At 33.4% G+C, this 14270-nt stretch overlaps 1 protein-coding gene across 1 annotated transcript in view; it reads left to right on the top strand.

Moving 5' to 3' along the window:
- The first annotated feature begins 428 nt into the window (after positions 1-428).
- Positions 429-14270, top strand: part of Eyg (eyegone) — a 105903-nt gene continuing 92061 nt past the window's right edge. The window contains 1 exon segment of the mRNA XM_074181529.1: positions 429-755. Within this exon segment, the coding sequence (XP_074037630.1) occupies positions 554-755 (202 nt within the window). The 5' untranslated portion in view covers positions 429-553.

The raw sequence follows: 14270 nt of genomic DNA, 5'->3' as shown, positions 1-14270 counted from the left end.
ATGATGAATATATCATTGAAACCAGGGGAAAGGGCTATTTGGAATATGAGTAAACGGTCCGTTCTTGTCCATTGCCTATGCCGGTCACAACCGTGGGCTGCCAACTAGCAACGAACACCGAACATCACCCCAATAAACAACGTACCAAGCAGCAACAGCATCATCTAACAAAAAACAAACCATATCAATTGTCGCTTACGAAGACAACACCTCCATGTAACCGTATCTCGCACATAGAAGCCGGTAATACGTCAATAAATCCATACTGGTTATCAATGATCTATTAGCGCTCGGTCTCCTTCTAATCGCCCAACAAACGCCAATCTTTCTCCGTCCTAAGCGCGAGCAAATGCAGTGGGCCGGGTTAAGCCTGCCTATCGAGTGAGCACCAGAGCCAACCGAGATCGAGGTAGCGCGGTTACCTGTAAGGTAGCGAGGCAGTCATTCAGTGTCGTGTCCGCGCGGCGTAAGCTTCAAGTATCGCGGGTTCATCGCGCTGTGCCAGTGTTGACTGTTTTTTGTTTCCTCGATGGACTGACTTTGCTTTTCCGAAATGCTGATCTCGAACGGAAACGCTCTGGGCGGCGCAGGAAATGACTTTTCCAGTGTGGCCGCTCTGTCTGGCTGCTGTCCCGTTCCTATCACTCCGGCACCACGGTCGGCGATTGTCAACTGGAAAATGGATTCCGTCGGGTTGCCGACGCCTAGCACGGCGCCTAGTATCATGACTTCTGCGATTCCTCTGTCGCCAACAGGTTAGATATTTGAATTAAGCGAAATGTTACTGCTGACAATTTTCAGAATTGTCTTGTCAAATAACTCTGAAATCTGTAGAAAATGAGGATACCTAACATGATAATTTTCTGTTTTTATTTATTTTATATTGACTGGGTACGCATTTGTATATAGGAGAGGTGATATGGTTACACAAAATAACAAATTTTCATAAATGTCTTCTTTGGGCTAGAGGACCGCCGGTTCTCTGCTTGATTTGATACAGATTATGATGAATGAAGAATAAACTGAGAAGGTACCTTTATTTTCAGGAGAGAATAATTTTATTGAAAGAAATTTTTTGGCCTTCTGCTTCCCCTTCTTGATACAACAAATGTAACAATCTTCCAAAGATAGAAAGGAAGCAATTAATTTGAAAAATTAACTCTATACAAAGATACATAGATCATACAAAGAAGTAATTTTCAGACACAAACTGGAAGCAAAATCCCTCTATTTTCATATAAACATTGATTGCTTCCTTCCTTTCTTTAGAAGATTCCTGCACGTTTATTGTATGATGATGAAGTAGAAGGCCATGAACTTTCTTTTCAAAAATAATTCTCTCCTGAAAATATAATCTCCCAATTTGAACAAGAGTCCTATGGCTGGGATTCAATCAAATAAGCGAATGAATGTCATCGTAATGTCATCGATGACATGGGTGGATTCAATCCATTCCGTGACAAAAAGTCCTAATTATGAACGAATTGACTGTTTTTTTTCTTATAATGTTATATATTTGTTACTGAAGAACGGATGAGGCAAGTATCTTACCGCGAAATATCAGATGTCTAGCAATGAGGATGACAGTGTTCCATGTAAGTGAAATTTCAATTCTTTCATCAATTATATTGTGTAGTAATCCTGTGAATGATATCTGATTAGATTTCATTACGAATGTCCAAAGAGAGAAAAGTTTTTTCATATAATTCAGCGTTCATATAAGATTATTTGTTTCGAAAGTATTTTTCTTTCGTGTAATTCAATCTTTATATGAAAATATGTAGCTGTTTCGAGAGGGATTTTTCTTCCAGTTTGTGTAGTTAATTCTTTACATGATCTACACATCTTTGCATAGAGTTATTTTTTTTTATTGCTTCCTTCCTTTCTTTAGAAGACTCCCACAGTTTTTGTATCAGGATGGAGAAGTAGAAGGCCAAAAACTTTCTTTCCCAATAAATATACAAAAAATTTTTATTTTCTACGATAAAACAACGATAAAAATAAAAACAACAATAAAAATTAATTGGCGCTCCGGGGCGACTTCATTGATTCCAGTGGCGCATTTGCTTTTTTAGCTGCAGGAAAACCCGGAAAAACCTGCAGCACCACATCATGTGAAGATCTTGATCTGCCATTGTCCTGTCTTTCATAAACCAAAATGTAGGGTGTCTCCAGAGGCTCCAATATATTCAATACATCGCCAGAACCTTTCGTGACACGACTATCGTCGTACGCGGTTGATTGTCTCTACGAACTTTTGATGCAGCTACAATACCTTGTCTTCATGACGCGAGTTACACCAACCTAGTTGGCGTCTTCAGGAGATGTAGAAAACTCTTCTCTGATGTCAGTTTCTTACCATTCTGCTACTTCCTACGTCCTTCTTCAAGATGGGTAGCAAGTACCATTCGTCTCCAAAGAAATATTTCATATGCAGTTATCATAAAAATGTATGCTGATTCTTTGAGTTTACGGCGCTTAGCTTGTGGTTCATTTTTGGACCATTTTAGTTTTATTCAATTCTACCGGATGATCACCATAGGATTTCAAAAAGTGTTCTAACACATTGATGTCATGTGGTAAGATGTCTGACCAATTACATAACTGTCACAATAAGAATATAGTAAGTTATAATTGCAGCTTTTTTTGATTTCATGTTGTTGAGTTTAGTGAGTATGTGTGATTATATATCTTATTTTATAGGAAGTTATGTTAGATATGATGTTAATATCTAACATAACGGCCAAAAAAACCCACAAAATAGCTTTCACACAATCTTATCTTTTGTAATCAGTACTGTCCTATCAGATTCAGGAATATGAGGTATTAGAACTTGATTGTGAAGAGTGTTGATGGTTGTTGGGTTTGTGGCTAATGAATTATTTTTTTTTATAGTTTTGGTTGTTATAAAATTCTCCATTACAAAGCTTTCATTATTTCAGAAAATGACTCAAAATATTTATTTTGGTATTTGAGTTTATCGATATTCCAAAATAGTGGTAATAATGATAATTGCTGTTCAGGTTATTCATAGTGGCAAGAGAAAGAATATATCCACATAAGAAAAACAGCAGTTTAGAAATTTCAGTGGCATATCTGTAAATAAGAAAGAAATACGGAATTGAGGAGTCTTAGTATGACATGTTCCTATTTTTCAGCTCAACCACCAGATATAATACTTCTGAAAATTCGAAATTTCCACCGTGGTAACGTACTGATTACCAATGAAACTATCCGAGTTGAAGTCAGTGTACGGATTTTACACAATTGCAACTTATATCAGCTGCACGCTACAAAAGTCGTTAAACAATATTCCTATTGGACTCGAGTCCCTACATTCTTTTCATCTTTTTTAATCCTAGTGCTGTAATCTTGGCTGATTCTTTTTCATGATTGATGTCGTGTACCTTCAGTTCCAAAGTGTTGTTAGTCAGTTAGAGCGGATATGTTTATTTCTTCTAATCTATCTGTCTATACATTTCTTCACTTGGATGACGTGCCATTCAAATATTTTTTCAGCCTTTCAGCAATGTTAACTCATTTCAGATATATTCAAGTACCTCATATTTTTCCTTATTCAAAGTAAATATCAGTTTATGTGTTGATCAGATCTTGGTCTCCAGATTTGACAACACCAGCTTCAGTCCCTTTGGCAAAATATTCTCTCTCATTTCCTTTGCTTTGCTTTTTTTTTTCATTGGATGATTACCTTAAGCTTCTTCATCGATTTCCTTCATCGATAAATCCGTGATGATAGAAATTTTATTACAAATATAGCGGTTCAGCTGTTTCCTCCAGTGTCACCTTATACCTGAGAATTAAATTCTGTAATTTCATAACGTGGTCCTTGTACGCTTGACACATCTGTTACTATAAATTCAAAACTATTGTTTTGGCTTTTGGCTCACGAATTGTGATTGTCATTCATTCTTTTAGACTCAGGTATTGCTAGTTTGGAAAAGAGTTCTGTCAAGTGGCTGATAATCATGGATTGTCATTGATTTCAAAAACTTCATTTCTCAGCATCTTGAATGCGGATCAATATTATATCTTCAGTGAATAGCACCGTTCTTATCTAGACTTTGCCATAGATCATCAAGGAATGTATACAAGTATCTTCTCATTAATGAGTGTTCTATCAGGTTGAGAGATTACTGAACTGTTGAATCTGATGGTAGATCAGGAAATTAATTTTCTAGAGTGACTACGCTATCTAGCTGCTGTCCAGTTTCTGTCTCGGCTCCGCGATCGACGACTATCAACTGGAACATTGATTCCGTCGGGCTGCTGATGGCTAGAATGTCGACCAGCTTCATGACTTCTGCCAACAGGTTGTATATCGAAACAGTCAGATGAAATTAACAAGTGAATCAAACTTCTGTCAACTATCATTGCTACTCCACAAATTCAATAAACTATAGTAAGTATAGTAACTATAGTAGTTGTCACTTTTGTCATTATAGTATTTATTACAGAAAATAGATTCTGCCTTGATTTTGCGTGAACTATCACAGATATATCTAATTCACTGGCATAGATCACGATCCTGTAGAGATATGGAATTAAAAAGTAGCATATATTTTTTCTGGATAATGTAGCTTTCTGACAATGACAAAATTCTAGCTGTGTTCAGGCTCACCAATATCGAAAAGAAGCTGTTATTGTAACTCAACTATAATAGTTAGACAAATAGCTTCGTGGGCTATTTTGTGGGTGAAATAATCATATTACATCCTTTAATGTATCATCGATAGTTTCCCCATCGTACGTCAGATAATGATTTCCTCAAGAAAATTTTTAATATCATTATTGCAATTGAAGCCCATGTTCCTTGATGGTAATATATTCTTCTACCAATGAGATAATGGTGTTTGTATACTATTTTTGTTGTGTTGATTGGGTTTTCGTTCATATATAAGACAATGAGGATCATTTGGTAATATTTGTGAATAATTACTCACAATTATTTTATTGTCCCACATTGGAAAAAATACGTAAGAGAAACGGACTGGTTTCCTGCCTTGGAGAGATGATGAAGATTATGATGGAAGGAAAAAATGAAATACCCATGAAGAACTTACAAAAAAATCGCCATTTGCTTCAGCACTTATGCAATTAACTTGGACACTTGAACAGCACTTATGAAAAACCTTCTTTAGTAATCCCCCCTACATTAAAAGAAAAAATGACATATGAACATGATATACGACATCGTGACTTATACCCGTACACCGTTCCAAAAATATATACACTTATATCAAACATATATTAACGAGAAATATATAAAATTCAGTACATTATACTTCAGGTGAGTCGCTGAAAGAAGTATGTGCCAGAATATGTAAATATATACGCTTTGAATTAATGGTAAAATCTAATGCTGAGCCGGAAATTTCACAGAGTATGTAGTGAATTACTCAGTTCATTTCTCAGAAATCCAAACAAAAATGCTCCTAACAGATTCATTATTACTCAATAATATTATATTATTCAGTATAAACTTTCTATATCTATTTAATTTTTTCCGTAGTTTACCAACACTGCGAATTGTAGAATAGAGAACGTTGATTCAAAATTTAAAACTGTATTCATCACATCTTCTCATTTATCATTCAATAACCTAGTATCAGTATTCGCAACATCAATAATAATCATGTGCATGGGGTCCCATAACAGAGTTTTGAAGGACTACATGTTAACTTCCAAATACTCAGTTTCTCTATTGTATTTCATATCAGGGAAGTTTACTGGTATAGACGAATATTTTCCACCCTTGAGAAATGATTCAATACCATAAAATTCGAACAATTTTATCGGTATCTGTCGACAATTATGTATTCGAAGCGGGATAATGTGGCTGTTGATTTATCATTCAAGGCAGGATGAAATTTGGTAGATAAAGAATTATTCAAATGATTTTGTGAATACATATGTCTTCAATAATTTCAATCATTTGGAATCTTTTTATTTGTCAATCTTTATAACTTTCCAAATATTGGTATCACGATTTGAATCTGCTTGAAATCGTGTTGGCTTTTTCCATTGAACTTTTCTGATCCTATTTGTTCGTGATGTTTTTGTTTCAGGTTAATCAATAAAGAAAGGAACCTTTTCCTTTAATTTTTAATACGCATGTTCACATCATTATCTGGCGCAGATATGCATGACAAAATTTAAATCTTTGCATGAATTTGAATTTAAATTTGATTCATTATGAATGTTTTCGAGAAAAACTGCACATCTCCACATACAGTCCTGTAAAGTAATTAAGGACATTTGTTGTGACTTCTGTTTTACAAGGTACTTACTGTGCATATTTCAAAATTCTTTCATCATAAAAATTGAATGGGTAAACTGAGTTCAACCGATGTCTGATGCAGAACTCAATTGGTTCAGTTTTCTAGAAAATTCGTTTATTCCATATGACCAATTTAGATTCCTATTCAACTTTGATCTTGAACATGTGTTATTGTCAGAGGATAAAATATCTCCTTCACCCAAATCTATATGGATATCTTCAACATCTTTATACAATCTATATAAGTCAATTTGTTAAAATTAAGTTCATGCTAATCATTCGAAAAACCAAAAATCCAATATATTGCTTTGCTGATGACAACACACTTGTCTCGTCATTCCATTAGGATTTCAGGACATCGGTTACGGAGGTTCATCTTCACCGGCAGCAGGAGGTTGCATATCTAAATGAGGATCTAGAAGTAATTTCGAATTGGAGTGAAAGTAATCAGGTTCAATTCATTGCCACAGAAACCCAGGCATCGGTTTTATCCAAAATAAATGTCCCCGAACTAAGTATATATAATAATATCAGGTCAGACAATTCCGCTTTCTGCTTCGATAACTTTGTTGGGGGTTGAAATGGACACCAATATGTCTTGGCACAATCATGTTGCTGGAATTGCAAAAGCTTAGAACACTGTTGCGTACCATAAAACTGTACACACCTCATCAACTTTTCAGGTCTTCTTTGAAGTATTGTTCTCATGTATGGAGCTCTGCCCCAAACATACCCTGAAGTTGCTGGATTTCATCCAGAAAAGAGCCATCCACCTGATTGGAGACGAGAACATCAAGTGTAACCTTGATAGCCTGGAACATTGAAGAAGGGTTGTAGATTTGTTTCTCTTCTATAGATACTTTTACGGGAAGTGTTCAAGTCACTTGGCACATTTGATTCCACCAAGAGCGGTAAATATCAGAAATACGCGATGGACTGTGGCTGCTTATCGTTTTGAGGTTCAGCTCAGAACACTTCGAACTTCACGGTTTAACAATTCTTCCATCTGGAGAACTGCGTTTATGTGGAATAAACTTCCAGAGAACGTTTTTCCAAATGGATTTATTCTCCAGCGATTCAGATTCAATGTGAATCGCTACTTTCGCATAGGTACCGCTCTTAGAGCGTCTTACGGATTTTCCTGTAGTGCTTGTGTTTTGTCCTTAAGAAAAAATAAAAATCTCGAGACCTAATTTCAACTATATTCAGTTTTTTTTATGTTTCAAAGTCAGTTTCTGTGAGCTACATTTTTTACAAAATTTGAATTTTTTGGTCATCATTTGCTTCGTGTTGTGATTATAATAATATCAGAACTGCCATGCTATGCAATATCAGGTTGAAGACACCAAATATTGCGTTTCCTCATGTCTTGATATCAGGACAAGGTAACTCTCAGGCAAGAAAAAGCAGAGGGTTTCAGACTGGCTGATTCTCTTCAGCACGATGTTGTTCTATTCATACAAGTGTTATCAGATTTGGGTGTAGCATATTCGTTAACTCTGGAGTTCGCATCGAAACCTTCGCCAATATTTAAAATTCTGCTAATGGCTCAAGTTTGTAGAATGTTTCTATTTTTTGCTTTTTTTTTCATTTTCATTTATCATATAAAATTATATCGTTATGAATGCCCCAAAGAAATGTATGTAGTTTCCATGGCAAATGACAGAAAATATTTCCTTTTCATATCAATCTTTCATAGATATGAACTTTGAAAAATCCACAATTAAATCATATAAACAAGTACTGTAATAACACCTAAAGGACATAATGTTTTATTTCATTTTGTCTTTATGATATCTTATGAATAAATCAAATTACAGATTTCATTTACCAGTTTAAAATAATAGTACCAAATTCAGTTTTTCAAAGCATATAAAAACTCTCATTGAAAAATAATTTTATGGTTTTTCAATATTTTTCATTTCTAAAAGTTGATAGAAACATATAAATCACAAGTGATGAAGACTTCAAGACCAATAATATTCAACTATAGATATAAAGTCCAATAAAATGAAAATTACAAATTTAAGTTAAGCAGAATATATAAAAAAATTATAATTAGTAGTCCATTCCATAGTTATCTAATATCACTGGTTAACAGTGTTTTTGTCACATGAACTTTGGGATATTTTTTGTTTATGTGGGCCTATCCCCATTATAAATATATAATAATTTTGTTTCAATCACATCCAGTTTTTTTGTGACAGCTATATACTCATTTCTGACCTTATATACATGTATTTGTTTGAATAAAGTCATTTGGGCCGCTGTATAACTATTGCATCAGCTAATATACATTTTATTTTCGATAGGTTTATTGCAAATATGCCACGAAAGTGTTTTACTAACCCTAACACTTTTGTTATGTGTGTGGAGAATCAACTTTTACATCCTAGCGTCGAAATTTCACCCCATTAGAATATTTTGGATTTACTGTGCAGCATCAAGATAAATTCTGAGTCCCACATAAATGTTGTGTAAAATGTGTGAAACTCCTATTAGGATAGGCTGAACAAGATATTTGCTATTTGGTATACCAATAATTTGGATAAGTTTGGATACTGGATAGTATGTTTGGACTTTGTTGTAATGCCTTTTATTTGAGTCAGACAAAAATAATAGGCATTACAACGACCAGAAAAGTCGGGATTCCATTCCGGAACTTTTTGGCTTGAGAAATATGAAAATAGTGACCCAAGTTATGAACCGCAAAATTCAAAAGAACCACACTCATTGACACAAAGTGATTAAAACGATTTAGTATGTGATTTGAATTTTCTAAAAAAACAGACTGAGCTTTTGTGGTCTAGATTAAACGACTGGAATTTACTTTTTCCTGATACAAAAGTTTCTTATTTCCAACATCGTGACGATGAAATAAAACATTACCTTTCTTCAGTAAATTATTTAGTCCACTTTAATAACAATTATGGAATTTTGAACATGATCCAACTCACTGTCGATTGTTCATCGACTCCTCAAAAACTACTTTGAAAGCAGTGTTGCTGGATAACAGAAATGAACTCCCTTCAGTGCCAGTTGCTCATGGTCTTGATATGAAAGAGGCTTACAAAAATATGAGATTCCTTCTTGAAAAAATTGAATACAGTGAACACGCTTGGAAAATTTGTGGCAATTTAAAATTTATTTCTTTTTGGCAGCACAGACAGAAAATGTCATTATTCAAAATAAAATAAAATTTCCCAAACTCAGCGACGCGAAAATTCAAGGGAGTAGGCTCACAAATACGATAACTTATAAAGGATAAGAGTTCTGACATATATGCTTTGATGTCAAAAAAAATCTGATGTGTCAAACTTTTTTCATTGATACAATATTGGTTAGTGGCCCTAGAAGATTCAAAAATTGATATAAGTTTTCATGTGACGAAAAAAAGTTAAAATTTTGTTGACCAGTGTATTTTTCATTCACTTGGTAGAAAAATTTGTTTTATCAGTGAAAGTACCTAATATGTCAGTAGATATAGATCCAGATGTAATGAAAATTATTGATTTTAGTTACGCTAAATAGTATGAAAACGTGATTTGCAATATATGTCATAATTTCATGGCATTCTTCATTTGCCAGGAATCTTTAAAAAATTACTGAGTATATGTACAGCCGTGGATATTTTTCCATAATGAATATTCAAGACTGAGGCGCACAGTGTGTATCTTTTAGTACGCTATGATTTTGAATTATGACAGTTACTTCTATAATGATTGTAAATGGTTGATATTGTAATAATATTAGTTTTCGTCAAAATGGCAAAAATTGTGTACTTACGCAGCTTATACATTCTCTACAGATTTTAGTGAAAATTCTAGTTATCATTTTCGATCACAACTGTGATTTTATGAATTTATTTGCTGATGATACACTGCTGTCTATATCTCATAAATGTAGTTGTAGATGTAGTTGTAACTAAAATGAATTCTTCTTCAGAAAAAATTAATGAGTACTTGATCGTCAATAAATTGAAATTAAATATATCCAAAACCAAAGCCATTATTTTAATTACACCATACAAATACAATCAACTCAATACGGCTTATCTTTAAATGCAAATCACACATATGTAACAAAAAAAATAGCGAAGGAATTTAATTTTTTCACAAGAATATCCACTCACTTGTCTACTGCTGCCAAAATCACTATATATAACACGATTATACAGCCACATTCTGATTATTGCAGTACACTGTTATATGGTTTAGATCAAAACAAAATTATGTCATTACAAAAACTACAAAATCGAGGCATGAGAGTGATTCTGAAATGCAACCAGTATACCAGTATAACCTTTATGCTGGATGCTCTACAGTGGTTCGCAGTAGAAGACAGGCTGAATAAAGCTGCAATGATATTTATTTTCAAAACTGTTAATAATACGCTACCATCATATTTCAGTGAATTCATTACATTTCGAAGTAGCACACATAATTATAAAACAAGACAAATCAATGATTTTCATTTGCCGAAATACAATCTAACAAGTTCAATTAAAATATAATTTTATAAAGGCTTAAATCAATTTAATAAATTACCTCAAGACATAAGAAGCAGCAAAGGTTTACATATGTTTAAGGACAGGTTGAATAATTATGTAAAAATGAATAATATTCAACGATATTGAAGTGTATATAAGTATATATATTTGTTAGTATATAGGTCTGACTTAGAGTTAGATTTAAGTTGTCCTTGTATATGTATTATTAAACCAATGTATTGATGTAATGTTTGTATATTAGGATTTCCTATTCAAATAAATTCATTCATTCATTCATTCATTCGTTTTTGAGTGAGAACTGACCAAAAGTCAAATATGGAACGCTTTCGAAAAGGAAAAGTGTTTCTGGGCAACACATTATTTACCGGCCGCATTTGACTAAAGATTGAGTTGATTTACTGCACAGAATGAAATAAAATGATGTGTTCAAAGAATTGTATATTTAATGCAGTTGTATTTGTTTTCCAAGAAAAATTAGAGTGACCAAACCTAATGAAAGGTTGTGATTAATAAAAACTTCATTGAAAACAAAAACATCACAAAGATATTAGATAGTCTGAAACATCGAAGTTGGGTTGGGAACTTATCTCCATTGTATAGATCATTGTACAGAGAAAGTCATGAGTACAGGAGAAACCTTTGTTTTTGTAAGATGAACTACTTGACTTGAACTACTTGTATTCGAATACATATATAGTCTACATCGATTTGCATCGCTCATGCAATCGCTAATCTTTGATTTATGAATAAATCATCGTCAATTTTTTTCATATTCCAGAAGGTGGAAACCCTCGGACAAGTCGATGAAAAACAAAATAGAGATCATCGCAGATTTTTCAGATTTTGTTTCAGCCTTCTGCAGTTTAAGCTGTGAGATTACCTAAATGAATCAATTTTCATCACATTTTTGTTGATCATTTGGTTTATTTGAAATGATATCACAATTTGTATCACCTGAAGATGGTTATACATAGTATTATCTAGTAATATGGTAATATCTAGTAATATATCTATTTCATTTTCAAAAAATAGACACATACGGAAGTTTCAGTGATTTGACCAAAGTTATCGAATATATAAAGCAAAGTTCCCCCATCGTGCCTGTTTGACTGTCTGACCACGATAAAGTCAAACTATCGAATGGATTTTCATACGAATTTTACCATTAGACGCAGTGATTCAAGAGAAGTTTCATGTGTATAATTCATTTACATTTTATTTGAAGTGGTTGAAATATTTTATACATGGTCGAGGCGGCGTTGCTACTCGTGCGAAGCCAGGAAACGTCGATATTTATTTATATAACTAATCATGGAAAATCAAAGTATTTAGCAGCAGTGCTAACTTTTACCGTTGAGTAACATGTAAAGTACCCAGTTTCAAGTACCTGGTACAATTTCTTTCCTCATGTCTACCCCTCCAACCTTCCCTGCGTCGTTCAGTCGTTGAAATGAAGAAATGAAATTATGATGCCGTATTTGTACCGACATCGGACAACTTTTTCGAAAACCTTCCAAAGAAAAATGAGGTGCTCGACTCTCAGGAATGCCAATCGATAATAATGAAAGTCACATACATAAATCAATTAAAAATGGTAATTAATTTCGGTTTTTGTATATTTGAGAAACTTGCACAGTGTTTGTTATAATTAATATTTATATAGCGTTGAAATAAATGCTGCACATTGAATTAAGTCTGCAAACCTGTAAATCTTGATAATTGATATCAATTAGCTATATTGCTCTCGATAAAAAGTGACACAATTAAAATGTTCGTACAATTATAAAAACATCATGACAAATTACTCGGCCATATAAGCAACGGTTTGCTTTTGCCCGCTACAGTCTTATATTTTATTAATCTTTTGCTATTTCCCGACAATTAATTTAAGAACAAAAAATACCTCTCCTTAAAAGGTTACGCAATTTGTTGATCATTGGCTTTTTCAATCGAACCTGATTTTCAGACTATTCGATTCGATTTATTTGTAGAGAATATTTTGCAATTCTCTCCCTGATGCATTCAATATTTCATACATGTGATATCAAGATTTTTTTAAATTATAGGAGTATATAACAGAGTAAAATAATACAACAATAATTGTTTGGCCGCGACTATGAACATTTTGAACATTAACAGTGCATTTTAGTCAAATTTGGAGACTGTGTAAAAATCGTAAAAGACGTCATTTCGAAAATAATTTCAATAATAAATGAGAGACACCTTATTCAAATAAAAGTTCAATTCTGTTATTCAACTCTGTGTAATTTTTAACATTAAAACATAAAAAATGAAATGCTGTTTAGGTTTGTATTTAATTTTCAACTAGAAAGTGAAACTGAACAGGAAATGTAATATATCATATATTCATGGGTTGAGCTACCGTTTTAGCGCTAGTCGTTTATCTCGTCATTGTGCAATGAATGATCCAATCAAAAGGGCTTTCACTTTAGCAAAAATTCCTGCGATTTTAGAACCCATAGGTACAAGTCGAGACGACGAAAAACGGCAGGATGGCATGACACTTGTTTCTTGGAAAAACGGTAAATCTGTTGTTTGGGACTTCACTTGTGTGGATACATTATCAACTTGTCATGTTCCTGCTACTTCTGCGGAAGCCGGTGCTGGTGCCTCTTTAGGAGAAAGTTTCAAACTACGAAAATATCAGAATTTGGGAAATTATTATATCTTTCGCCCAATCGCTTTTGGTGTATTTGGCTCTGAAGCCTTATTTTTCATCAATGAAATTGGAAAAGAGGTAACCAATGAAACCCACGAATCAAGAGCCACATATTTTCTCATTCAAAAAATTAGTATAGCCATCCAAAGAGGAAATGCGGCTTCGTTTTTTGGAACTCTTCCTTTATGAAGAGAAGAAAGGTAATAACAAACCACTTTATAGAATTAAAACAAAAGCATATGGAAAAAATACTTTCTTTCAGCAAAATTCTGAAATGGTTTTCAAAGATATTTCGAATTATCCAGTAATAAATTCTTCAGTCAAAACCCTTGGTCTGAATGAGTTGAAAAATATTGGTAACACCTGTTTCATGAACAGCGCGTAATCCAATGGTTATCAAACACGAAATAGTTATTGGAATATTTGGAAAACGATAAATTCATGAAAGATATTAATACTAAAAAACAGATTTTAAACAGATTTTTTTCAGTTTGCAGAAGTCATCAAAAAGTTGTGGTCAGAATTATGATGAATTGAGGCATTGCCACAGATAACTTCGGATATTCATTTCGATTTACTGATTCATCTGATATGACATTTTTTCAAATTTATGTTAATTTAGTTTTTTCAGTCAACTGATTCTGACAAACTCCTTTTGTTATTCATTATAAAAATCTACCAATCAAGTTATAAAGAGAGGAATTTTCTCATTTGAATTTTCAAAGTGAAGGTTGTCATCTCGTTGATGGCGAAAGTTATGCAATTTAAGAAACTGCACAACG

Source organism: Leptinotarsa decemlineata, unplaced genomic scaffold, assembly GCF_025532065.1.
Source record: "Leptinotarsa decemlineata unplaced genomic scaffold, Ldec_3_MD MMD2_tig00026314_RagTag_RagTag, whole genome shotgun sequence".
In the NCBI taxonomy this organism is placed as follows: Eukaryota; Metazoa; Arthropoda; class Insecta; order Coleoptera; family Chrysomelidae; genus Leptinotarsa; species Leptinotarsa decemlineata.
This window is presented reverse-complemented; position numbering and strand designations above follow the sequence as displayed.